At 45.5% G+C, this 27,311-nt stretch overlaps 2 protein-coding genes and 1 long non-coding RNA gene across 6 annotated transcripts in view; 1 reads left to right on the top strand and 2 right to left on the bottom strand.

Moving 5' to 3' along the window:
* The window catches only part of LOC121028911 (uncharacterized), a 230,656-nt gene extending 209,178 nt beyond the window's left edge, over nucleotides 1–21,478 (top strand). The window contains exon 6 of the long non-coding RNA XR_005789497.1: nucleotides 21,184–21,478. This is a non-coding gene — a long non-coding RNA (uncharacterized LOC121028911). The remainder of the gene's footprint in view (nucleotides 1–21,183) is intronic.
* Nucleotides 822–27,311, bottom strand: part of EPDR1 (ependymin related 1) — a 27,193-nt gene continuing 703 nt past the window's right edge. Inside the window, exons 2-3 of the mRNA XM_040472995.1 lie at nucleotides 4,137–4,345; nucleotides 822–2,509 (exon numbers count right to left, since the gene is read on the bottom strand). Coding sequence (XP_040328929.1) covers nucleotides 2,313–2,509; nucleotides 4,137–4,345 — 406 coding nt within the window. The 3' untranslated portion in view covers nucleotides 822–2,312. The remainder of the gene's footprint in view (nucleotides 2,510–4,136; nucleotides 4,346–27,311) is intronic.
* Nucleotides 4,240–27,311, bottom strand: part of NME8 (NME/NM23 family member 8) — a 108,958-nt gene continuing 85,886 nt past the window's right edge. For 3 of the 4 annotated variants that reach the window (XR_005789492.1, XR_005789494.1, XR_005789495.1), the window contains one exon: nucleotides 4,240–4,345. The gene's annotated coding sequence lies outside the window, so the exon portion shown is untranslated. Of the gene's footprint in view, nucleotides 4,346–7,198; nucleotides 7,750–27,311 lie in introns of those variants that run through there. The other variant, XR_005789493.1, reaches the window with a different exon arrangement.

Here is a 27,311-nt window from a genome sequence, read left to right as displayed (position 1 = left end):
CAGAGGACGGGGCACCAGCAGAGGTGAAGTCAAGTCCCGCAGATGTAAAATCCTTCTGCAAGAGGGCCTTTGTATTCATATCGGCAGAATGGCCTAACTACTAAAATAGGCCGACGGCAAAATGAAAGGGCACCGGCTTTGCCTGTCCCTGCACAAAGTAAAAGGAGTTCCTTTCCTTTCTCCTGCCAGTGGGGATGTGCACTGGGGCGGGCAGAGACAGAGATCCCGAGCTGAGGGGACATGGGCAGTTCGGCAAGGACTGGGGACCATCCTGTGGATGGAGAGATGGGAAGTGGGCAGACGCTGTGACAACGGCGTTACCAGGCTGGACCGGCTCGAAGGCAGCTAGAAGTCCCCATCTGCACATTCCAGATGCTGGCCTTGCCCGGGCTTCGCTCTGCTCTGAGACTCCAGGGGTGTGGGTCCTGGAGATAACGGGGTCTCAGTACCGCCTTGGAACCCCTTCAAAGCAGAGGATGGCTTTGAAGAGAAAAGAGCAGGGCAAGACAGAAGCTATGAAGATCTCGCAAAGGCCAGTGAGCAGAAGAACCCGGACCTGGATGGAGGCCGAGGGCATGCGCAGGAGCTACGCTGACAAGACTGGGGACACTGATCGCCTGTGAGAATAAAGGAGAGAAATGGGCCAAGAATGCCCCTGAGGCTTCCAGCCCAGGCAACTGGGCTTTGAGGGGAAGCGCAAGCCTCTGAGAGAGGATAACGATCACTAGAAGCACGTTATTCATCAGAGCGGAGTTTGAACCCCCGAATAACCAAGAGAATCCACATATGTGACAAGACGAAATATATGAAAGAACACGAAATGCGATTAAATCTGTTTATTGAAATAAACTGTAGTACAGATTGTTTTCAGCATGTTATAGATGTCACACGTTTCTCCTACTAACAGATGATAGCCAGATGAAACACGATAGCAGAAGAATCTAGAATAATGCATTTTATTACTGAGACTCTCCCCAGAGGTCAGCAAACCCAACCCAACCCTTGAACAGATGAGGAAACTAAGGACCAGACAGGCTGGCATCGTCCACTCTACAAATGTTTAGGGCACTGACCATGTGCCAGGCACTTACTCGGTGCTGGGCATATAAAAGCTAACACCACGTGGTACCCGTACTCAGGGAGCTCGTAGCCAGGCTAGTGGGCAATAGTGTCCAGTAAGCAGGAAATTAACACACGGCCGAGGCAGTGTTGTGAGAACAGCGTGCTCAAGCTATCGGGGGCACCCGATCCAGGCTCAGGAGCTGCTCTCTGAAGGTCAAGTGCGAGCTGAGCTGGCAGGGATACACGGAGCTCGTATAGACAAACAGGTTGTGAAACAGTGCCCCGGGAAGGCCCGGGTGAGGGAAAGCACAGTGCATTTCGTTAACCCAAGGAGTTCAAGTACAAAGGAACTCCACTCCTGGATTTTGAAGACAGCAGTCTCCTGACTTCCAATTCGATGCTATTTGGAGAATACTATCCATCTTTCTAGGTCCCCTGACAAATATGTGGCCATTCGGCACATACATATCAATACTCTTGCATAGAAAAAAAGGAAGCATACGTGGCTCATGCTTACCCAGGTACAGACGTTAAGATTTTCAAACCCTCTTGTTTACAGTGTCTCTTGGAGGAATCATTACTTTGCATTATGGCCTCTCATTTCCTCCCCACATTTCCATCAGTGGGGTCATGCCATAAAGCCCTTATGTCTGGAAGGGATTTTAAGGAATCACTTTGTCAGTGGCCACGGGAGCAGGAGGCGGGGCTGGGGGAGCAGTCACCACCCCGGTGCGGGCAATAAAGGAGCTGTTATCTGTAGAGCACATAAAAATTTATAGTACAGCTGACCAAAATCGTCCTGCATTTTATCACCACCACGTGGCAGCAGTCCAGCAGTCCTCAGTCAAGTCAGTAGTGAAACACTCCTCCCTGCCAAGGCAAAGTGCTCCCGCGGACCCCCGCCCGTGCACGCCAGTGCGCTTGGATACACCTGCACAGACAGAGAGCACACTTAAATGCACCTGCACACGCAGAAGCAGACAGCGCCCGCACAGGCTGTGCACCTGTCTGAAATCCCCAGGGTTGCCCTCTCTTCCCATTCCTGTCACCACACATTCTCCAGTCCACTCCCTTCTGTAAACAAAGCTTGAATCGTCAAAAAAATCGTATATACAAAGAACCCCCTATCGATGTGCATCTTCCTACAATGATGACATTTATCTCCAGTGAAGGTTCTCGTTTCTCAAAAGCCTCAAATCCCTCTCGAGGTGGGGATGACGTCGGAGGCCACCACTTCTGTGCTCACGGGCTTACCAGGAGCAATCCTCACCCATCCTTTCCAGCTGGGCCATCTGGCAGGTGCTCGGCGGGGTAAACACCGAGGGGTCTTTAATACCCAGCTGTATGTCAAAAAACCGCGTGGACAATATCACACTGTAATTTTTGGTGAAGGTTTCCTGGACGGGATAGCAATCCTTGACTGTATAAATGCCAATCCAGGTTTCATCTGTAAGAGAAAGAGAGGGTGACTTAAAAAAATTCTTTTTAATCTTTATTTTTGCAAGAGAGACAAAGTGTGAGCAGGGGAGGAGTAGAGAGAGAGGGAGACACAGAATCCGAAGTAGGCTCCAGGCCCTGAGCTGTCAGCACAGAGCCCGACGCGGGGCTCGAACTCACAAACCGTGAGATCACGACCTGAGCCGAAGTAGGAAGCTCAACTGACTGAGCCACCCAGGCGCCCCCTGGGGGGGACTTTTTTTTTTTTTTTTTAACGTTTTTATTTTTGAGACAGAGAGAGCATGAATGGAGGAGGGTCAGAGAGAGGGAGACACAGAATCCGAAACAGGCTCCAGGCTCTGAGCTGTGAGCACAGAGCCTGACGCGGGGCTCGAACTCACAAACCGCGAGATCATGACCTGAGCCGAAGTCGGCCGCTCAACCGACTGAGCCACCCAGGCGCCCCTGGGGGGGACTTTTTAATGTAGAAGGTAAGGCAAAATGCCTGTGTTGTTTGCTTTCTTTTTCTCTCGTGGGAAAATATACATAAAATTTACCATTGTAACTATTTTTAAGTAGTTCAGTGGCATTAAGTACGGCATTAAGCCATCACCACCTCCATCTCCAGAACTCTTTCATCTTCCCCAGTTGAAACTCTGTGCCCTTTGACACTAACTCCTCGTTCCCCTCCCCCAGCCGCTGGCAACCCCCGTTCCACTCTCTGTCTCGGGGAACGCGACTATTCTTGGCATCTCATGTAAGTGGAATTATATGGTAGTTTTCCTTTGCTGACTGGCTTATTCCACTCAGCGTAATGTCCTCAAGGTTCATCCACATGGTAGCGTGTGACAGAATATCCTTCCTCTTTAAGGCTAAATAATACTCCATTGTCTGTTTACACCACGTTTCGGGGATTCATTTACCTGCTGGGGGACACTTGGGTCGGTTTCCACCATCTGGAGGAATTATTATTCATTCATTCATTGTCATTAAGTATGCTGCTATACACATGGGTGCACAAATATCTTCTTGAGGCCTTGCTTTCAGTTCCTTTGGATATACACTCAGAAGTGGAATCGCTAGGTCATATGCTACTTCTACGCTAAACTCGGCGGCGGGGATGGAGGGAACTGTTTTCGTACTGTTTTTGACTGTTTCCCACAGGCACCACAAAGCCTGTGTATTCGAAACAGCTTCGGGGTGGGCATATGGAAGCACCACCGAGAACAGCTTTCTGTCTATACGCAAAAGCAGACACTCAGAATGACAGGAGGAGATCTGGTCACTGTAACCTCAGGAAGTGATATGGGGACTCGAACGTATACCTTAGACAGACATCTTCTGCGTCATAGATCTCAGGGTCATTAAACATCAGAGCCAAGGCTAAGCCCGTAACAGCCAAGGTGGCAGAAAGGTACAGGTGGTGCTGGAAGGCAGAGGTGTTTCAAATGTGATGCATATACCCTGGAGCTAAACCACTAGCAGATTACACAGGGGGCTTCAAAGCACATGCGGGGGGACATTAAACAATTTGATTAAGCTTGTCAATTTCCTTAACTACCTTCCTTAGTGAACTTAACCTTTTTTCCCATCATACTTTCTGGGACGCAGCACTTGGATAGTTTTTGAAGCCTTACATGATCTAGCTGACTTTCTGTCGGACCACTCCTGGACAGTGATCTGTTCCTGGGGTCCCCCTATGGAGTACTGGTCCTCAAAGGTCGCATTCTGAGGAATGTCTAGAGGGTCCCAGGGGTCCGTCAGGGTGATCTTGGAGCACTGCTTGGTGGCTTGTTCAATCTGAAACATCACTCCATCCTTATAGAGCAAAATATATTCAAATAATCTGAAAGACAGATATAGAGAGACCATATCAGGACTTTATTGTCAGTCGTCATGCCTTTTGTCAGCACACCGTCCAAAGGCCTGCAATATGAATTACTCTTGGAATAGAACAAGCAGAAAAAAACAGTTTGGCTTGCTAGGCATTTATTTATTTATTTATTTATTTGTGAGCACTAGACACTTTGATAACCTAAATACAAAATAATTAAAACTAAGAGTTCAAAACTGAATATTGAATAACTGAGCACCTATTATATGCCAGACTCTGTGCTTAGGCTACAAACATGGGGAAGACAGGGCCCTGGGTTAATGGCTGGTTTGTGACATTGTAGCACAGGAACGCAGGAGGATTTGACCCTTGGCTTGGTTCAGTTCTCCTTGCAGCACTGAATCGGGCATTACCGGGGTGCCCTATGTAGGGCATCGAGAAGCCGCTGAGGTCAGACCACACACCTGTGCCCCACTGTCTCAACTGTCAGTCATGAGTAATGGGTTTTGGGGTGAGGCACAGCGGTGTGAAAATGGGGCCCTCCTCCCACATCTGGAGGAGGCTGAGACAAGCAGGCAGAGGGTGAGGGGACCCCAGAACAACTGGTTTCCACACAGTTTGTCCACACGCTCTAGGCCTTGTCTCTCCTGCCCACGTGCATGCCCCATGTGTGGAGTGAGCCAGAGGTGTTCCCAGGCTGGGCCAGGAGTCTGCAGACGCGCCCTGTCTCCCAGCACACGGCATTGTCACCAATCCTGCGTCAATCTTAAAGCTAAGCAATCCTGGTGCTGGGTGAAGCCAACGGTGGGGGACGGCGGGGGGGCTTCCGAAACGTGCTTGATCGTCAGTCTGAGACTCGGGCCACTGCTGGTCCAGCAGAGTGAGACTGCAGGCCTTGAACTCACACAGTGAAGAGCCTACAGAGGGTGCTTTCGATGGGCAAATAAAAGACAACCAACATATTATCTGTGGTATGTGAGGCTCACTCCACATCACAGACTCCGTCTGCCTCCAGGGCGAATGTTCACCATCCCAAGTCCGAGCTTAAAAAGTATTTTCTAGAAAAACTATTATAAATGATCACTGTCTATGTGGTCAAAAAATAGTATCACTATTTTAGCGTTATGCTTCCGTTTTCTACCGAGCCAGTATGGAAATGTACACATGACCTCATTTTATAGATTTAGGTATATACTTATCCTGCTTCGTTCCAGGAAACACTTGAAATGGCTTATGAGGGTCAAACCCATGCACAGACTTTTAGAAATGGGAGTGATCACAGAAAGAAAAGGAAGTGTTCATTTGCTGCGACAGTGCTCCCATAAACGTGGAGCCAACCTCTCATTATAATACACATGCAGGGTTCACACCCTACTGAAAGCCCTTCGAAGGAGATGGGGTTGGACTGTCACTGTCTTCTCATGCCCAGAAAAAATCCCTGGCACATCAGTCTAAACATTCGTGTAAGGAGCACAGACACCCGGGGTGCCTGAGTGGCTCAGTCTGTTTAGCGTCCGACTCTTGATTTCTGCTCAGGTCATGATCTCGTGGTTCGTGAATTTGAGCCCCGAGTCAGGCTCCACACAGAGCATGAACCTACCTGGGATTCTCTCTCTCTCTCTCTCTCTCTCTCTCTGCCCTCCCCAAGTTGCACATACTCTCTCTAAATAAATATTTATTTTTTTTTCAACTTTTTTTTTTGGGGGGGGGACAGAGAGAGACAGAGCATGAACAGGGGAGGGGCAGAGAGAGAGGGAGACACAGAATCGGAAGCAGGCTCCAGGCTCTGAGCCATCGGCCCAGAGCCTGACGCGGGGCTCGAACTCACGGACCGCGAGATCATGACCTGGCTGAAGTCGGACGCTTAACCGACTGCGCCACCCAGGCGCCCCTAAATACTTATTTTTAAAAAAAAGGAGTACAAAGACATCCGTATCAATTTTAGAGCACTGTCCATTCATAAACACGGGACTCTGTACAGAGATCCTGTTCTACGATCCTCCCTGACAGTGGGCCCCACGGAACACCGTATGCCCTCAGAGGTGACTGTCTTCTTTATTCTTCTCCTCACCATCAGCACCCACCCCTTGTGCCTTCCCAAGTCCCAGGCATTAGCCTAGACAGCCATTCGTCACTTTTGCTGAAACCCCGATGGCGTGCTTCTCAAAGCGTAGTGACTGCCCCTGGAAGATACGCACCATGGGCGGGGGAGGTGCGGGGTCCTTCCTGAGAACAACCCTTAGCTCCCAAACCCACAGGTCGCAGAAGGTGGGAGCCTGGCAGCCATTCTGGCCATACATGGGCGGGCCCCCCTCCACGGAGCTGACGGGACCGGAGGTGAACATCCCGCCCAGGGCCAGACCATCAGATCCTCATCCACAAACATGTGGAATTGCGCCTGCGCAGGTCATATGTAAACTCAGAAGCTCTGGGAGGCTCTTTCCAACCTGTGAACTGAGCAAGAGGGAAGAATGAAGCGGAGAGAGGCACCAGGAAGCGGGGATTCCAACAGCTGGTCCCCCCTGGATGCATTCCTGTGTCCTCTGTTGTAATAAACTTTCCTTTCTTCTGCTTGGAACTTTTTGTGTGACTCACAACCGGGACTCATCTCTAAGATAGTTGAGGACTCCGCGGCTTCCACCTGGAGCCCTGGAGAACAGCCGCTGGGACGGCTGTGCTGTGTGTCATGCGGTGTCGTGGCGGACCCCTGGCCACCGCCGCCTGCCCGGGCAGCCACCAGCTGGGGAAAGGAAGGGGCAGCGGGAAAGGAATTCTGCCAGCCGCGCCGTTGTCCCAAGGCCAGCTCTGCCCATACACACACAGAGGTAAAATGCCATTTCAAAATGAGAACTCTAGACTTGAAGGAATCGCTACAAAACAGTTAACCTTTATTACTTGTGGGTGGTCTGAACACAGGTGGTTGTTACAGTGCTCTCTGTAACTTTTCTGCTTCCAAAATATTTAGTATTTTCAAAAGAGGCCATAATCTGATACCGAGGTTATGTTGACAGTGCCTTAAGTAAGACAGAAAATATTAATTCAACGGGAAACCAAATACAACCGTATAACTGGTTTTTTTGTTTTTTGTTTTTTGTTTTTTGTTTTTCAAAATCCCATATGGGTAGAAAAGCGAGTACTGATCCATAGGAAGTTTTGGAAAAGAAGCTTTTCACAGTGCTGTCGTGGCTGGGGTGTTTATGGGAACACATTCATAGTTCAGACGTAAGGTTCTCCGTCTCAAATAGGATACAGGCTCCGGAGCCCGATAGAGCCATTAGGTCAAAATGCAGAGATCAGCCAGGGTTGAAATGAATCATCTGCCTGGGATGCTGTGCGGGTTATTACCTCCGGAGACCCAAAGGACTGACTGTCTTCAACAGAAACTCGATCCCGGGAAGCAAGATCAAAGCCTGGCTCTGAAGCAAAGGAAGTTGTAAGGATGGGAGTCACAAATGACACCCCCGGGGTGCAAGCAAGGTGAGGTGCTGGAAAGGGCTTGGAGGACAAGGCGGGCAGGCCAGGCCTGGGTCAACAACAGCCTGCAAACTCCTCCTTGCTGGCCAGACCCCAAGCAAAGCACAGTTCCCGGGAGGGCCCTGCCAGGCCTGGGCTGTGAGCGAGGTCAGGCCATCCAGGCCCGGCCAAGGGGTCAGCAGGCTGAGCTCTCACAGCAGCCTCAATGCAGACGCAGGGCCCAGGCAGGGCTCCATTCTGCCGCTCGCCTCGTGGGACCAAGGATTTTTGTTGCTTCTGACAAACTTCTCAGGCTACATTGACCATTTCTGTTGTTTCCTGAAAATCCATTTTCCTAAATATTAGCCTCTACCACCCGCATGTTCTCCAAAACACTGAAAACCTGCCGAAGTTTTAGATCTTTTGAAAACGGATGTCTGGTTTTTGTAAAACTGATTCACATTCAAAGTTAAAAAAGAAAAAAATCCAAACAGTACAGAAATGGAAAATGAAGTAAAAATTGCCCAGAAACTCGAACTTACAGAAATAACAACTCTTTGCCTCTGTGGCTAAACATATAGTGATATTTTCACTTAAATTTCTTAAAATTGTGGTAAAATAGAACACAAAATTTACTATCTTAAGCATTTTTAAGTGTATAGTTCAATAGTGCTAGGTACATTCATATTGTTGTGCAACCAGTCTCCAGAATTCTTTTCGTTTTGCAAAACTGAAACTCTATGCCCATGAAACAGCTCCCCATTTCTCCCCCGCCCAGCTCCTGGCAACCACTCTTCCACCTTCTGTCCCTATGAACTTGACTGCTCTAGAGACTTCCTACAAGTGGAATCATTCAGTAGCTGTCCTTTTGTGATTGGCTTATTTCACTGAGGATAATGTCTGCAAGTTTCATCCATGTTATAACACGTGTCAGAATTTCCTTCTCTTTTTAAGGCTGATATTCCATTGAATGCATATAGCACATTTTGTTTATCCATTCATCTGTGGATAGATCCTGGGTTGTTTCCATCTTTTGGCTATTGTGAATGATGCTGCTATGAACATGGCTGTGCAAATATCGTACTGAGTTTTCATTATGTGTACTAGACACATTTTACAAAAATGAGCGAATCTAATGTCTTTTTTAATGGGTGAATATAATGTTCTCTAACCTACACTTTACCTTAATTTTTTTTATTTTAATGTTTATCTTGAGAGAGAGAGAGAGAGAGAGAGGGAACGCAGGGGAGAGGCAAAGAGGATCCGAAGCGGGCTCTGCACTGACAGCAGCAGACCCAACACAAAGCTCGAACTCACGAATCATGAGATTACGACCTGATCCAAAGTCGGATACTCAACCGACTGAGTCACCCAGGCACCCCTGAAATATTTTTTAAATGCAGAAGAGTTGGAGGACTATAATGATCACCTTTGTGTCTACCACTTAGATTCAATAATTGTTACATTTTGCTATATTTGCTTTTTCTAAATATTTGCTGAAAACAAGGACTTTCTGCTTTCTGGCCACACTACCACTATCACACCTAAGAAATTAAAATTCATTCCCAGGGGCGCCTGGGTGGCTCAGTCAGTTGAGCGCCCGACTTCGGCTCAAGTCATGATCTCACGGTTCGTGGGTTCGAGCCCCGCATTGGGCTCTGTGCTGCCAGCACAGACACTGAAGCCTGTTTTGGATCCTGTGTCTCCCTCTCTCTCTGCCCCTCCCTCGCTCGCGCTCTGTCTCTCTCTGTCTCAAAAGTAAATAAACATTAAAAAAAAAATTTTTAATAAATAAATAAATAAAATTCATTCCCTAATGCCAGCTAATATCTGGCCCATATTCAATTGTCCCCCCAAAATGTATTTTAAACTCTTTTTTAAAAATCAGAATGCAGTCGGGGTGCCTGGGTGGCTCAGTCGGTTAAGCATCCGACTTCAACTCAGGTCACGATCTCGCGGTCCGTGAGTTCAAGCCCCGCGTCGGGCTCTGGGCTGATGGCTCAGAGCCTGGAGTCTGCTTCCGATTTTGTGTCTCCCTCTCTCTCTGCCCCTCCCCCGTTCATGCTCTGTCTCTCTCTCTCTCTCTCAAAAATAAATAAACGTTAAAAAAAATTTTTTTTAAGTAAAAATAAAAAAAAATCAGAATGCAGTCAAGTCTCAAGCAATATATTTGGTTGTTAAATTTCTACTGTCTTAAAAATCTGGAACACTACTATCTTTTTTATTTTTAATGTGGCCTTTGACTCTCTGAAGATTCCAGATCCGCACATATTCCCCATTCTACACTTTTGTCAGTTTCCTAATTTAACTTGTTCCTCTATATCCTGTCATTCCTCCAAACTAGACATGGATTCTAAAGTCTTGATGTGCTTTGGCTAAAGATTTTTGGAAAGAAATTGAGTGGGCTGTGTACCTCCTGGTGCATCACATCAGAAGACAGGTGATGTCCCATGCCACTATCAATGCTACCAACTCTGATCACCAAGTCCTGTCCTTACTCCAGATGCCTTCAGCATAGAGGTGCTTCCTTTCACAGTTAGCAAGTAATTGATCAGTAATACTTGGTGAAGCTGGGGAACAGCCCGTTAGCCAATAATTGTCACCTCATGGTTTTAGGTAAAACCATTTCCTGAATCAATTGTCGCTGGAGATTGGTAGATTGGTACCAATGGTATAACAAATGACATCTATCTATTTATCTATCAATCACCACCCAGGACGCAAGGATTTTTATGTACTCAATGCACGACAAAGTCATTATTCCATTTGATGCTCAAATTGTCCCAAGTTCCCTCAGTGGGAGCTGCTTCCAGCTGGTATTTGTGACTTTGCTGTGCCCCCTTAGTGTTTGAATGCTGTGTATACATATGCATGTATATGTGTGTATATGTATGTCTATATATATATATATATATATGCCCGTGTATAAATATGCATGTATATGTGTGTATATGTATGTGTATATATGTATATGCTTGTGTATATATGTATATATGTGTGTGTATGTGTTTGTGTATATATGCACATGCATCACATGTGTGTTTCTGTACACACACACACACACCATGTTTTGCTTTAGTGATCTCCTACTCATGATCACTTAGATTATTTCCACAGTTTGTTAATATTAACAAAGCTGAATATAAATTGGAGGTAAACCCTTTTGGCTTTCTCTGTTTACAACTCTATGAAAAGTTTATAGACTGGAATTGTTGGATCAAATAAAATTCCCATTTTATATTTTACAAGATACTGTTTCCCAAAAGGAATTTTAACTGGATGTAGAGCTTCATTCATTTTTTTTTTTTTTTTTTTCATTAGAAAGGTACTGGCGGGCGGTGCCTGGGTGACTCAGTCAGTTAAACATCTGACTTCCGCTCAGGTCATGATCTTGCCGTCTGTATGTTCGAGCCCTGCATCGGGCACCTACTTCGGATTCTGTGACTCCCTCTCTCTGCCCCTCCCCTGCTCATGTTCTTTGTCTCTCTCTCTCTCTCTCTCTCTCTCTCTCTCTCTCTCTCAAAAATAAATAAACATTAAAACAAATGTTTTTAATTAAAAAAAAAAAGTACTGAAAATTTACCCAACTAAGAGCACCTGGGTGGCTCAGTCAGCTAAGTGTCCAACTCTTGGTTTTGGCTCAGGTCTTGATCTCAGGGTTTGAGAGACTGAGCCCCACACTGACAGCATGGAGCCTGCTTAGGATTAGCTCTCTCCCTCTCTTTCTCTGCCCCACCCCTGCTCTCTCTGTCTCAAAATAAATAAATAAACATTTTTTAAAAAGTTTGCCCTGGGGTGCCTGGGTGGCGCAGTCGGTTAACCGTCCGACTTCAGCCAGGTCACGATCTCGCGGTCCGTGAGTTCGAGCCCCGCGTCAGGCTCTGGGCTGATGGCTCGGAGCCTGGAGCCTGTTTCCGATTCTGTGTCTCCCTCTCTCTCTGCCCCTCCCCCGTTCATGCTCTGTCTCTCTCTGTCCCAAAAATAAATAAAAAACGTTGAAAAAAAAAATTTAAAAAAAAAAAAAAAAAAGTTTGCCCAACTATACTAAGGCAGGGGAAAATCTGTCTAGTTCAGGATAAGGTTTACAGACAGCATGAACTGCACTGTAAACAAAGCTGAGGTGAAGAAATCCAGGTTCCCAATCTCCTACTGGTGACCTGCGATCATAATTTTAATCTCCCTGTTTCTCATATGTAAAGAAAGACCAAAAATTTGAAGCTCAAAGTATTTTTATGAAGATGATTTGAGACAGCAGACATAAAATTGTTACATAAATGCAAGGGATTATAGCTTTATAGAAAAGTCTGGCAGTGGGTACGTTTACTATCACCCGTTAATGTTTAACAGGGAAACTACGCATTTGACTTGTGTACGTAAGACCAGATCGGCTGTGTAACAAAGAAGGTCTAGTTCATCCAGGTGGGGTGAAGGATGAAGGGGAGACCAATCTTTTTTTTTTTTTTCATTTTTTTTTTCAACGTTTATTTATTTTTGGGACAGAGAGAGACAGAGCATGAACGGGGGAGGGGCAGAGAGAGAGGGAGACACAGAATCGGAAACAGGCTCCAGGCTCTGAGCCATCAGCCCAGAGCCCGACGCGGGGCTCGAACTCACGGACCGCGAGATCGTGACCTGGCTGAAGTCGGACGCTTAACCAACTGCGCCACCCAGGCGCCCCAGGGGAGACCAATCTTGAATGCGATAGCGGACCCCTCTGTAGCAGCCCTGCAGGCATCTGACCCTTTCTCTCTTGCCTGCCTCTCAATATAGAGGTTGAGGAAGTACACTCATCTACTCACTTCCTTAGTTTCCCTTGGAGCTGGGGGTACAGTTGGTTCTGGCCTTGGAGATATAAAAGGAAGTCTGTTGGGTGAAGAAATGCCCTGGAGATTTCTCTTTTCCCAAAAAAGCAGACTCCTTGTCCCGCTCTATGTCCTTCATTTCCTGTCTTTGAACATAAGGCTATAATGCTTAGAGTGGAGATAGCCATCTTAAAGCCATGAGGCAACAAGTCAGTGCGCCATCTTGCAACTCTGAGCCAACATTCTAGAGTAAATGGATGGAGGAGAACCAGGGGCCTTGATGATACTGTTGAGTCAGACCTAAGGAACAAGTATCACCAGAATTCTGAGGTAAACTACAACCATCCTCGTAGTTTAAGCCCCCATTAGTCAATTTTCTGATGCGTGCAGCTGAAAGCACCCTAGATGAAATAAGTAGAATCCACTGCTTTATAGTTCTTATCTATCAGATGCTTTTTTTAACAACTCTCTGGGAGCCCTTCATTCCAGAATGAGCAGGGCCCAAGGATTTGGCTAATCCCAGGACCCACAATACCAGAGCCTGACCTGGGTGTGGAGAAACCTTAATAGCTACTGCCCGTACAGCCAGGAGGCAACTGTTTTTCTGTCTTGAGTCAGAGTAGTCAAGGGGAAAAAAATACAGTCTGAGGCAGAGGTTACAGACTGGCAAATTCATCTGGCTGACACGTTATTAGCTTTTTCCTTTCTTTCTTTTTTTTTAACCAGATGAGAAAATACGAGGCTCAGAGAATAACTAAGTAGTAAATAATGTGCCGGGATTGGACTCCAGGTCTGATCTCCTATCAGATTCGTCCTAATTCACTAACACTGTGATTCCTCCCATCCACGTATAACTGCTTGGCCATCCAAGATATCTTAAATTACAGAAAAGGGAGTGTACAGATATTATATTGTGATTTCAAAAGGACTTTGGTTTTTATGGAAGAAATTGGACCAACTCTGGATTCGTTTAATATGCAATATAATATATTAGCAATTCATGCCAGCTCTGTGACTCGAGGCCGGAAGAATGGAGCTTCGGCCACTTGCCAGTCTGGCATGTACCGGGATTGAGTTACACCCGACAGTAATTATGAGACATAAAAGAAAAACGCTATTTCAAAATTGTTGTGTTAGACACAAACTCATTGTGTAGGCTGATACCAACCGCATACAACAAAAGGAATATTAAATTACTTGAGAATGCAGCCCTAGGAAAAGTAAAATCAAAGAATAATTTTGCGTGCAATTTAAGAAGCTGTAAGGTGACGGGCCTCCACTGCTTGGATTCTAGTTCAAAAGAGGAAAAGCCTGCTCAAGAAACTGAAGCGTTTTTTTTTCCCCAAAAAAATGTTTCAGGAGGAATACTGGCACAGGCATATATTCTTCCCGTTGATGGAAGATAATGAAAAATTATCATGAGACAATAGCTCAAGTTGTCTTTTTTTTTTTCCAACATTAAAAGAAAGATCCTCATTAGCACCAAGGTACCCATGTTGCCATGGTACATAGTGATTTCTGGAACTACGCATCAGAAGGTATTAAGAAGGTTGGGAGGGTACGAGGACAGTCAGGTTCATACCGTCAGCCCTCCGCTTTTCAGTAGAAACTTATCAGTTGCCACTGTGTGTAAATATGAACACAGACATTCTTCCAGCTAACGTTAATGACTCTAAAATATAAATCTTATTTTTTACCTTCACTGGGATTTGGGATGATACTGAATTTAAGAAAAAAAAAGAATATGTGACCACAAAGATAGCTCTCTAATGAAAAACATGATTATCAAAATAGAAAATGTAGCAGAGATGATACAGAATACTTGGGCTATAGGAAACAAACAAACAACAGAACAGCACATTAAAAGGTATGATTCCAGAACTCTAGGAAAAACATAGGAAGGGATGAAAAGGCTAATGGAAAGATAAGAAATCAGGGCGCCTGGGTGGCTCAGTTGGTTAAGCAACCGACTTTGGCTCAGGTCATGATCTTGCGGTTTATGAGTTCAAGCCCTGCGTCGAGCTCTATGCTGACAGCTCTGAGCCTGGAGCCTGCTTCCGATTCTGTGTCTCCCTCTCTCTCTGCCCCTCCCACACTCATGCTCTGTCTCTCTCTGTCTCAGAAATAAAGAAACATTTAAAAAAATTTTTTTTACAAGTTAAGAAATCTGGGGAAACATGAGGCACCTGGGCGGCTCAGTTGGTTAAGCATCCAACTTGGGCTCAGGTCATGATCTCATGGTTTGTGAGTTCGAGCCCCGCGTCGGGCTCGGTGCTGACAGTGTGGAGCTTACTTCAGATCCTCTGTCACTCTGTGTCTCTCTGCCCCTCCCCTGCTCTCTCTCTCCCTCTCTTTCTTAGAAATAAATAAATATTAAAAAAAAGAAATTTGGGGGGAACAGATGTAAGAGAACCAATACATGTAAGTAGAGAGATATTCTAAAGGAACAAAGAGAATGTCTTCCCTCTTGCTTGGAGAGTATCAAGCCTCCAGAAACAGCAGATGAAATTTCCTCTAGAGCTAGACATAGCCTGGAGATGTTAATGATGTTCCAGGATAATAATAGAAACAACCGACAAAGTAGGGCAGAAAAGAAATTATTAAAACTAAACGAAAATCAGTTTGGTATCAGACTTCTCTTCTAGAGCTCTAAATGCCACAGCAAATTTTAAACAAAAAATACCATTATTACCCAATGAACTGCTTATTTATTTTGAGAGAGACAGAGACAGCATGCATAGGGGAGTGATAGAGAGAGGGAGAGAGAGAGAGGGAGAGAGGGAATCCCAAGCAGGCTCTGCACTGCCAGCACAGAGCCTGACATGGGGCTCAAACTCAGGAGACTGTGAGATCATGACCTGAGCCAAAACCAAGAGTCAGGTGCTTAAGTGGCTAGGCCACCCAGGTGCCCCTATTATCCAATGAATTGTATACACCCCAAAGTTACCATTATGCAAAATAGCAATAAGTAGATGTTCTCAGACATTCAAACTTTCTGGAAGTATACCATGGCACCAGTACCCTTGCGGAGGCAAATTAATTGAATACATTTTCCAGCTGACATAAACATGAATCAAAATAAAGGATTCAGGTAGATAAGAATATTAGCATAAAAGAAACTGCAGTGAATAATAAAAGGAATAAAATAATCTACGTTTCTTTTGTGGCAAAGCTACTTAGAAGTTTGTACAAACACTCACAAAATAAAAAGTCCTCTGTGCTTAACAAGTGAAGAAGTTGACCTTATAGAGGCTTGACTCAGCCTAGTGAAAGAAGGAAACACTAGAAACCATCCAAACACTTTAAATTCTTTTCGACATAGTGAGTGTTTACCTAAGTAAACACGCGTCCTTTACAAAAGAAATTGTGTTCTGGTGACAGGAAAGTGGATCCCCAAGTTTCACCCTCTAACTCCTTAGGGGAACTGAGACATCAAGAGGGTGGCTCCTTGGGGGTCCTCAGGGCAAGCCAGACAATACATGGTGCTGGATGGGGCGGTGGGGGCGGAGGGGGTGAGGGGGGATCATGATCCAAAATACAGTGTATGACAAAGGGGATGGGTAGAAGGCTCAATTCAGAGAGAAAGGACTCCCACATGCAGAAGAAACACATAAGCCACATCAGAACACTGCGCTCAACATGGCATTTCAGTGGATATTAAATCTGGAGCAGATTCTCTCCCCAGCACCTCTCCTCCCCAGAGGGTGAGCTGGTAAAACTGTCTATTGGTCCACTGCCCTGTTCCAACTCAGAGAACTCCATGGTTTCTCTGGCATCTTCTTCAGAGGAACATCTGCCTTTCACAACTTGATTGGATAATCAGCTCCTCGGTGAGACATTCTGGGAAGAAGGATTTATAATTCCTGGGAATATAAAGTGTATCTCAGTAAGGGACTCGGTGAGGTGGTGGGGGTGGGAGGACTGTTTTAGAAGCTTTGGAGTCAATGCAGATGGTCTCGCTTACCACAGTCCTCCCTGCAAGTATTTTCAAGCCAACTCAGGAGGCCTGGCATTCATCAGGGGTGAACCTGGATGCCACGCCAACTAGCGTGGTAGTTCAGGGTGCCTCATACATTCCTCCTAAGTTACATCTCACCTGTAGCTGATGATGCTATGCCAGCCCAAGAAATTGATGTGCCCTTGGCCCTGTACCTCCACCATGTTCCCATCTGACAGCATCTTCCTTGGCAACTTCTGAGATGCTCCAGAACAGCAGGTTCTCTGGGTTCTATGATCTGAGTGTTTGAGTTCCTCCCCTAACCCTACCAAACTGATATTGAAAACCTAATGCCCAAGGTGATGGCAGGAGGACTGAGGTCTCTGGGAGGTGATTAGGTCTTGAGGGTAGAGGCTTCATGGATGGGATTAGTGCTCTTATACAAGAGGCCCCAGAGAGCTAGCTGGCACCCTCCACCATGTGAAGATACAACGGAAGGTCTACGACCAGAAGAGGGCCTTACCCAACCATGCTGGCACCCTGATCTCAGACATCCACCTTCCAGAACTGTAAACAATGAACTTCTGTTGCTTATCAGCCACCAGGTCTCTGGTATTCGTTACAGCAGCCTGAACTAAGACACTGTGGCAGCTTGGAGGGGTTACTTTGGTGCCTCCTCTTGGGCAAACTGACGGTTCTCACTCATTGGCAGAGCTCACACTCTGGAACTTTCCCAGTTGATCTAGCGTCAGCCACAACAAAAGCAGCCTTCCGTGAATGGGGCAGCACAGCCTTTTTGTCCAGCGACAGCTGCCTCCTATTTAGAAGCCCTCTGTCCAAAAGCTTCTCCATTGTTTGGAGGGTCTGAGGGCCAGGGGGGCACCCTGCTGGGGGTCAGATTCCTCACACGGCCTCTCCCTTCAAAGAGGCACTGCTTCTGAAGGAAGCCATCAGCGCTTGGGAAACTCTCAATGCCCATGTGAGGGAAAATTCTCCAAAACTGGGACTGTGGAGCAAGAGAAACACTGAAGATAGTGTTTGATGAGGGAAGAGCTGGGGACTAGGTCATGGATGAAAGGAACCCGGAGGATCCATTTCTGGAGGTCCTGGTATGCTCTCCTAGGTGGGATCCACCTCAAGCCTGCTTACAGACCTTTTCAAAATATGGGTGGGCACTGCCATTTGGTGTCAAGAATTGTTCTGGACAAAAGAGATACATGATGTAGAATACAATAATTAATACACCATGAAACCATTCCATAAATCCACAAGTTGATTGTTAAACATGTAATCCTGAGGGAGAAGAAAATACAAATGCAGAATATTGGGAAGAAGAAAAGGATATTGATAGGTAAGGTGGAGTTGTTTCAGAGTTCGGAGAACATCACATACAAATGTATTAGGGTGATAAATGTAATCTTGATGAAATGGAAGATTTTCTAGGAAAATAGAAATAACCAAAACGAATGCAGAATGAAGCATACAATTAAGTGAATAAATAACCAGAAGCGGGTAAAAAAACTCTTACAGAGGTCTAGTGAGATTTTAGATCTTTGATGTTTAAGAGATCAAAGAGTTACTTCTCCAAAAGGAGTTGGATCCTAATGGTTTCAGGAATTAATGTTTTCCAACCTCAAGGCTATACAGCAATAGAGACATATAGAAAGCTTGCCAATTCTTTTATCATTTTACAAAGCTTTTTCTACATTAAAATACAGAAAGAAAATCAAAAACTAAAACACAAGCTGAATTGTGGCTGTGGATTAAAACCACAACTTAAATATTAGTGAGTCAAATCAGGCAGACTATTAAAAGACTAATACATAATGATAAATTAGAATTTACCTTAGGAGAGCCAAGTTGGTTTAACGTAAAGCAATCTATTAGTACAAACCACCAGGTTGGTGAAGTTTCATATCCATCCCAATTAGAATAAATTCTTTATAAAATAGGTCAGAAAAATATTTACTGAACATGATGGAGTGTCTTAGTTAAACCAACAGCCCGTAAGAGACTTACATGTAAAATTTCAGAAACAGTCACAACACAATGAGAGTCACTAGGGCTGTGACAGCACTACAGGCATGTCATTTTGCCCTTGTTTTTTCTTTATCATATTAGAAATCATTTAAAAAATTAATTAGGCTCCTGGGGCACCTGGGTGGCTCAGTCGGTTAAGTGTCTGACTTGGGCTCAGGTCATGATCTTACTGTTCATGAGTTCGAGCCCTGCATCGGGCTCGCTGCTGTCAGCCCAGAGCCTGCTTTGGATTCTCTGTCCCCCCTCTCTCTGCACCTCCCTTGCTCTCTCACTCTCTGTCAAAAATAAATAAACATTTTTAAAAATCTTAAAAAAAATAGCCACCTACAGGCATGAGTGTGGGAAACATGACCACTCACATTCTGCCGGCTGAAATATCTGCCAGGTGGAACAATTTCCTGAAGGGCAAAGTCGTCACAACTTAAAAATGTGCAAATCCCTTTTCTATCATTTTCTTCCCTAGGAATGTATCCAAAATGCATCAAAAAAATGGTACACGTAGAACTTCACACAAATACAAGGTTATGCATGTAGTAGTCTATATAGTCCTCCCTGCAAGTATTTTCAGGCAAACTCAAAAGGCCTTGCATTCATCATGGCTGAACCTGGACGCCTCGCCAGCTAGTCTGGTGGTTCACAGCCTCATAAGTCATGGGTTCGTGGTTCATCCCTCCTAAGTTCCATCTCACCTGTAGTTGATAATGCTATGTGGACAATAGAGGGGAAAGATACATAACTATCCCATAATAAGGGACAGCTTAAAGAAGCTGTGCTCTATCCATTAGCTAGAATACCACACAGTCATCAGAAATGGTTCTGCTGGGGCGACTGGGTGGCTCAGTTGGTTGAGCATCCGAGTCTTGATTTTGGCTCAGGTCATGATCCCAGGGTCGTGGGATCATGCACTGAGCATGGAGCTTGCTTGAGATTCCCTCTCTCTCTCTCTCTCTCTCTCTCTCTCTCTGCCCCCTCCCCCACTTGCGCTCCCTCTCTTGCTCTCTCAAATAAATAAATAAACATTAAAAAAGAAAAGAAAGAAAGAAATGGTTCCGTTGATGGGTACTTACAGCATGAGAAACATGCACAGCATTTTGTTAAGTAAAAAAAAATGCAGACCATGTTTCCCTCTTAATTTCAAAATTTCATACACAGGAGTAGGAAAAGAAATCCAGAAGCACATGCATCAGGGTTCTTAAGTCTATATGGCGGGACTACAAGCGATCTTTACTCTCTTTATTCTGCTCTTCTGTGTTGTCTAGATTTTCCACCATGAACACGTATAACGCTAGTCGTCCCAAAGCCATCAAAACGGTGTTTACTTGCTCAACACACATTAACTGAGTCTTACGATATACCAAGCACTTCCAGGTGCCGGGGTTTGGGTGATCGGCCAAACCAATAAAGTTCTCTCACTGGCGGCGGAGAGATGGACAATAAACACCAAAGGAACTGATCAGACGATGTCACACAGGGATCACGCCCCGAGGAAATCAGAACAGGATGTGACGGAGAGTGGCTGGTGGGGGGCGTCGCAGAAGGTCCCTCTGAGGAGATGGTGAGCTGAGACCCGAAGGAGGAGACGCCAGTTCAAAGATGAGAGAAGGGGACTGGTCCGTATGGATGAGCTTGCCCAGTGTGTTGTTCAGTGAAAATAAGCCTGTTGTGAAACAGTATGTGCTATGGTATGCGTGCTGGGCATCTAAAAATCTCCTAGGCTATTCGGAAGATGTAGTCTTACTGGTTGAGCAGTTATGGGTAACTTTTTTCCTCTTTGCTTATCCTTCTACAATAGATATATATGTCACCGTTGTTAGTCATCCCCTCATTCAAGTATTCCCCCCAAAATCTGATTCTGTGGTGCTAGAGATACAGCAACAACCCAAGCAAAAGTCCTAACAATGGAGCCTTGTTTGGGGCAAGGGGAGGCAGAGGAGATGAGAAAACAGGTTGAAAAAACATTAAATAGTAAGTCAGATAGCGGTAAGCATCTTGAGCATGTAAGGCAGTGACGCGGAGTGTAGGAGAGACCTTCGAATTTGGGAAGGGGCCGTGCAGCTTTTTAGGGAAAAGGGCTTCTGTGCACAGGAAACAACAACACAAGCGCCAGGAGCGGGGGAGCGAGCTGGCAACCAGGGGAAGCCGCAGGACAAGGTCAGGGACAAGGGATGGAGGGGGTGGGGAGCAGACCCCTTAGGGCGGCCAGGCCCGTGTAAGGACATTTACCCTCAGACACAGAAAGGCATTGGAGGGTTTTGATCAGACAAGCGACATGATACAATATTTTTAGCAGAATCATCATTCAAAGCTGGCGTGCTGAGAACAGAAAGGGGGCAAAGGTCGAAGTAGGTGGACCCATTAGGAGCCTAGTGCCAAAAGCCCAGGCAAGAACGATGAGGGTTTGACCCTCAGGATGGTAGCGAACATGTGGTCAGATGGTGAGTCTCTATCAAAATTAGAGTCAATAGGATTTGCTTTATGGATTACTTGTGGCATGTGGGAGAAGAAGAAATCAGAGGTGGCCCTATGAGCTGGTCCCGAGCAAACGGAGTTGCAGTTAGCTGCACTTTAGAAACCTGCAAGAAGAATGATTTTTGATTTGCTTGTTTGTTTGTTTTCAGGGGAGGCATCGGTTTGGAGTATGCTGAGTCTGAGATGACGGTCAGAGATCCAAAGGAAGAGGTCAACTCAGGTTTTGGATATAAAGGTTCAGGGGAGAGGACACAGGACTCACGGGGGAACTCAAGGCTGGAGACACACGTGTGGGAGTCCTCCGTGCAGAGATGCCATCTGAAGCCATGACCTAGCTGAGGGCACCAACAGAGGGGTGTAGACAGATAAGTAAAGGGAAGGAGGGGCACCTGGGTGGCTCAGTCGGTTAAGCGTCCGACTTCAGCTCACGTCATTATCTCACGGTTTGTGGGTTTGAGCCCCGCGTCGGGCCCTGTGCTGACAGCTCGGAGCCTGGAGCTGCTTCGGATGCTGTGTCTCCCCCCCCTCTCTCTCTCTCTGCCTCTCCCCCACTGATGCTCTGTCTCTCCCTGTCTCTCAAAAATAAAAATAAAACATTTAAAAAATTGTTTAAAAAAAAGAAAAAAAATAAAGGGATGGAAAGCCTGCGCCCTGGGACATTCTACCATCAATGGTCTGCAAGAAGGGAAGGAAGAGCAAAGGGAACTGAGAAGAAAAGGAAATGACGTAGAAGAAAGGACACCGGCAGAATGTGGGGTCCCGAAGGCCCTGTGAAGAAAGATATCAAAATGGAGGAAATGAGCACCGTAAAAGGGGGACTGATAAAAGATCATTCGATTAGTAACGTGTTGCACTTGAGCAGAGCAATCTCAGCAGAGGTGTGATGCTCTAAGTTTGGTCGGAGGGGGTTCAAGGGAGCAGCGGGGAGGGGGCGCGAAAATTGGACTTAGCGTGAGATTTGCTTTAAATAGAAGGGGAGCATGGTGTTTCAGCTGGTGGGATAAAGAGAGGAATTTTTTCTTTAAAGATGGGTAAAATAAAAGAAATTATAAAGGGGAAACTAGAAGATTTTTACTGGAATTGGGGAAATAGAAGACAATCCCATTCATTCCAGGAAAAACAAACCACTAATTGGTAGAATATTTTCAGATCTTCGGGCACTGTGCCCCCGACCGCCATCTTCGAGGGCAGAATCAGGAAGAAACAGCTCAAGGTTGACGGAGAGAAGTAAAGACGCTTTCACAAAAGTTGGGGGACCACCTCCGGCTTCCAGTTATAAGTTGGTCTTACACCCCACCAGCCCTGTTACTGTGTGGGGCTTGTCTTCCTTGGCACTAAATGCTCCTCACTGCCTGCTTCTCCTTTGCCTCCCAGCATCAACTCTCTGAAATCCAGGGTCAACACACCCACTGAATTAAGACTCAAAGCAAACTTTACAGGCTTCCAAGAACATCTCTTCCTTGAAGAAAAACTCACTTTTGCAAATCAGCATGGTTTATTTTCGAGGATCAAAAGGCCACAAGCAGTCAGACTTCCTGAGCTAATAATAAAAGAAAATGCTGGCTCTTGATCTCAGCAGAGAGCAAGAGGAGGGAATAAAGGCAAAAACGAGCCATTCTGAAATTCTGAAAGGCATGATTTCTTAAGATAGAAGGTCTCATCTATGCAAAACAAGGTTGGTGATGAAATAAATCCATGGAGCCCTTCGTACGAATTTACCTCCCCCAGCCACACAGAAGCATTCTGAGGATTCACAACCATACCACCCTGAGAAATCCAAAAGAAGGCAAACATATAAAAAAACATAAACTGATCTTTGCCTTCCCCTCGTTCAACAATGTCGTCTAAAGTCACAAGGGAGGGCCAAGCAAGAGAGCATCTGCATGGCCTGGCCTAGGGTGCAGAGCCCAGTGCGGTGAGGAGGGCACCCATGTCGGGAAGGGACATCACAGCAATGCACCATCAGTGACCTACTCCAACTGAATAATGGGAGCCAGTTTTCTCTGAGAAGGGGCCTACAAAAACAAACCATGTGGTAGCGGGGTGGAACTGGAGGTTCTAGGCAAATACATATATGGATCAGAACTGGAAGCTTAGCAACATATGTATATGTAAATCTATGTGTATGTGTATGAGTGAGTGACTGTGTGTGTGTGTGCATGTGTGTGTGTTCAAATCTACATCCCCTTCCTTTGTCCACTGAGAGGGGTCTGGGAGCACAGCCACCTAATAGCCATGAGCATAATGAAAGCAGAAATCTTGGCACCCAAATATTATCCTCCAGTAAAAGTAACCAGAGCTTCTTGAGAAATGGCTCAAATCTTGGCTTATTCCAAGACTCTAGCAGAGAGAGTACAGATGGTTTGGGGATGTCTTATGGTGGCAAAAAAAAAAAAAAAAAAAAAAAGCAAAAAAGCAAAAAAAGTGCTCAAAGAATGAGAGGTGCTTGTTAAAAGAACATAAAAGCCAACTTAGAGCGGTGCCCATTGGCCAGATCTGGGATAATGTGAACATCAAACCAAGCAATGAGAGCAAATGCATTACAGTGAGAATCCTTGAGGGTGTGCTGATATAAGTAAGTGAATAAATTCGGTGTCATGAAAAATGGGATGTGTACGTGGTTTTAAAATATCTCCCTACAAAATACTTATTCATTACAAAGTGAAAAGGTGTCGCTTGACGCTGAAGAAACTTTGCAGCCATCAGATAACCAAGCGACAAGCGATCAAAGAGAACCAAGCGATCACAGGGTACGGCAAGAACAGAGTACTACCTCTGTGATACTCCTGCCGTGGGTGAATAACTAGAATATCAACGTAAGGAAACTTTCAACCAAAAACCCAAATGTGAGGAACATTCTACCAAACAATTGGTTTGTTGTCAAAGTACAAGAAAGACCGAGGAACTGTTCCAGACGGGACACCTAAATGCAACGCTTGAATAGAAACTGGGTCCTTTTTGCGATACACAACATAAAAGAACAACTAACTGCCTTTCAGATGGTAGAAATGAATCCGTGTTAATTTCCTGATTCTTAGGGCTGCGTTGCAGTCACGCGGGAGAATATCCTTGTTTGCAGGAAATCATGCTGAAGTATCTGGGGGTCGTGGGGATATCAAGTGGGCCACTCACTCTCAAATGATTCAGGGGGAAAAACTGGCTGTGTACCATCACTGTGACCTTTCTGTAAGAGCGGGATGGTTGCAAAATAAAATAAAATTCGATATTTGGAGGGAAAAAAAAAACCCTTATCCTGTTGTTGAAACACAATGATCGTTGGAGTTACCTAGTGTGATAACAGCCTTTGGAATTAATCTTTCAAAGCAGATATGTGGAGGAACACTCTGGAAGCAGTGCTATTCATGCCCTGGTGTACTCGGGGCTCCCATGCAGAGGAGAGCCTTCTGAGTTTGCAACCAAAGCATTTAAGGGTGGCCCCTCTTTCCTCTACCCATTGAACACAGGTATAGGTGAAAAAGAGAAGAAAGAAAAAGCATTTTGGTTTTATCTACACAAAGGGACAAGCTGAGAAAAAAATTAGAATCCATGTCAAGTTCATTGTATCATGGTAGAAACAGGAATCAGCCTGATGTAATAAAAGCACGATTAGTATCGTTAAATCATTAAATGATTAGTATCATTTAATCTCTAAGGACGAAGGCCTAAGAGTATTTAGTATAAACATTGTAGATCATTAAAATTAAATTCAAAGATGAAAAGCTGATATCCTGAGAAGTAAGGGATCGCATTGCAAGTGGTGAAGCCAGGGCTAGAGGCCATGTCTGGCAACCCATGACTTTCTCACTGCATGTCCGTGCTCTCTACACAACACTATGTGGCTTTCTCTAAAAATACAAAACAGAAATGATATTCTGCTCTCCAAGAATAGAATTCTCAGGGAAAACTGAGACTGACATGAATTGATCAGAATTTGAATGAGAATCTATTTTCTTTTCATCTTTTACCCGTCCCCCCACCCCGCCAAAATCCCTGAACCTGTAGGACGGGTAGTCAAATAGTCTTCTAAGCTATGATCCCTACCACACCCAGGCATATTCTCTTAACCCCTCTCTGCTCACTCTGTATCAGTAGCACCATTAATTCCAACCGCCAAGCCACCATTTTGTAAGTGGGCGCGGTAAGCTACTGGTGGCCCAACAAAATTCATTCAGTATCCCACACTGCTTCTTCCACAAAATTCAACACACTCGCTGAAATATGAAAATAATCTTCTTTCTTTTCCTGGGTCTTCCAGATGTAATACTTGTGAGTTTAGCCAAGGAGTCAGGAAGGATAGTTGGAAGCAGAAAACAAAATAGTATCAATTACTAATATTTCCCATTCTCTGCTGAGGCTGTCTTATCTGAAGCTTATAAAGTTGTTTAATCTTTTCCATCATCTCAGGGAAAAGAGAGCCTGGAAAATCCTAGTCATTCCACAGTAACTATCAGTGGGATTTTCCATAACTATCTGGATGCAAAATAAAAATCTTAAGAAGTTGATCCAATTCTAAAACTTACTTCTCAGCTTACTAATAAATATGCAGAGACAACCCATCCACATTTTCTTCAAACAACATCTGGTTTCTTGGCTGGACTGCTAACACCTGAAAAAGTTTCTGAGTTTATTCCAGCAAATCTACATTTAAAGAGCTTAAAAATGCATTTACGCACTTAAACATTCTTTTCTACATCTGACTTAAGGCCAGAGATGGGACTGTGAGACAGAACCTCGCCAGGAAACTGGGAAGATGGGGAATAAAACTGCCTTCTAAAAACGAAACTGTGAAATCAACAATTGATAGGTCAGGACAGAGAAATGAGAAATCACCGCATGGGGACAAAAACCTCTAGGCCAGCAAGATTTGGCTGCAACCCCACTAAAGACATAACACACACACATAAAGGCTATAGTGATCGATCATGGAGTCAAAGATGAAGAAAGGTTGCTAAGACAGCCTGAGCAGTACTCACCAAGACTCCATGCGGAGTGGAGGGAGTCTGGACCAGCAGGGCTGGGGGAGCAGAGAACCAGTGACGAGACATCTGTCTGGTGGAAATGAACGCATCACTTAATCTCAGCCCCATTACCCTGGGCTGGCCTGTCTCCTTCAGGATGGAAAGCTCAACATTGCGCATACAGCCTGGCCTGGAGCAAGCAATCGTTAGATTCAGTGACTTGGCTCCCACTTTTTGCTCACAACCTCCTGATTATAATTTGGCTTGCCTACAGGGAGAGAATGACCTCGTCTTGTGGATCTGAGCATTCTGGCCCCCATGCCAGCCATAGCACTCACTCAAATATACGTTTTAGCTGTTAAGCCTGCTTCCTGTGAGTCAGCTCCCAAAGGAAGGGCCCTTGATCAAGTTTCTGAGCCCACGGGCTGGCAGCGAGTCTCTGGGCCAGGGTCAATTGACCAGGCGGGCCACGTACAGCTGCAGCCACCTACTGAGCACCTGGTATGTGTCATACACTGTGCCGTGTGCTTTACATACTTGAACTGGTTGAAATGCCAGGACACTCCAGTAAATTAGACACCACTGATATTGCCATTTTGTAAATGAAGAAACTGAGGCTCACAACGCTTTAGCAATTTCCCCCAAAGACCCACCTCAGGACGCTTGCACTTCACCCAGCTTTATCCAACTCTGAAGCTTAACCTCTTACATGGTGAAAATACTACCTCTGGGGGAATGGACCCTTACCCTTCTCCTGGCCACACTACTCTGCTTCAGCCGTGTGCTCTGGGCCATTCCAGTCCGGCTGCAACACGACCTTGTTCATCAATACACCACTACTGTGCCAGCCTCCCCATCAGGGCGCTAAAGGTTAGCGATTTCTCCTGGATCAGAAGCGCACAAAGCCAACCCTATCTCAGTGAACCGTGCCGGTATCTCTTTCACGCCATCAGAAGCCAAAAATGGCCGCCTCTCCTTGACTCTTCTCTCTCCTCACCTCCTCTGTGGGTAAACCCCTTCCATACCTCCCTAAGGAGTCCGCTTCTCACTGCCTCCATGGCTGCTACCCATCTTCCACCCGGACCTCGACCAGAGTCTCCTAAATCACGTGTTTGCCTCCACTCTTGCTCTCCTTTATTCGAAACCATATGCCCCGTGACTAGTCCGTAATGCAATTATGACATTCCACTGTTTGAAAATCCTTCAGTGGGTCCCAACCTCTCCACATCCTCTGTCTGCAGTCCTAACAGTGATCCGTCTGCAGTTCTTGGAACGCATCCAGCCCTGTGTGCTCCAGAATGTCCTGGAATATACCCGCA

Source organism: Herpailurus yagouaroundi, unplaced genomic scaffold (genome assembly GCF_014898765.1).
Source record: "Herpailurus yagouaroundi ecotype Mexico unplaced genomic scaffold, PumYag 100, whole genome shotgun sequence".
Taxonomy (NCBI): domain Eukaryota; kingdom Metazoa; phylum Chordata; class Mammalia; order Carnivora; family Felidae; genus Herpailurus; species Herpailurus yagouaroundi.
This window is presented reverse-complemented; position numbering and strand designations above follow the sequence as displayed.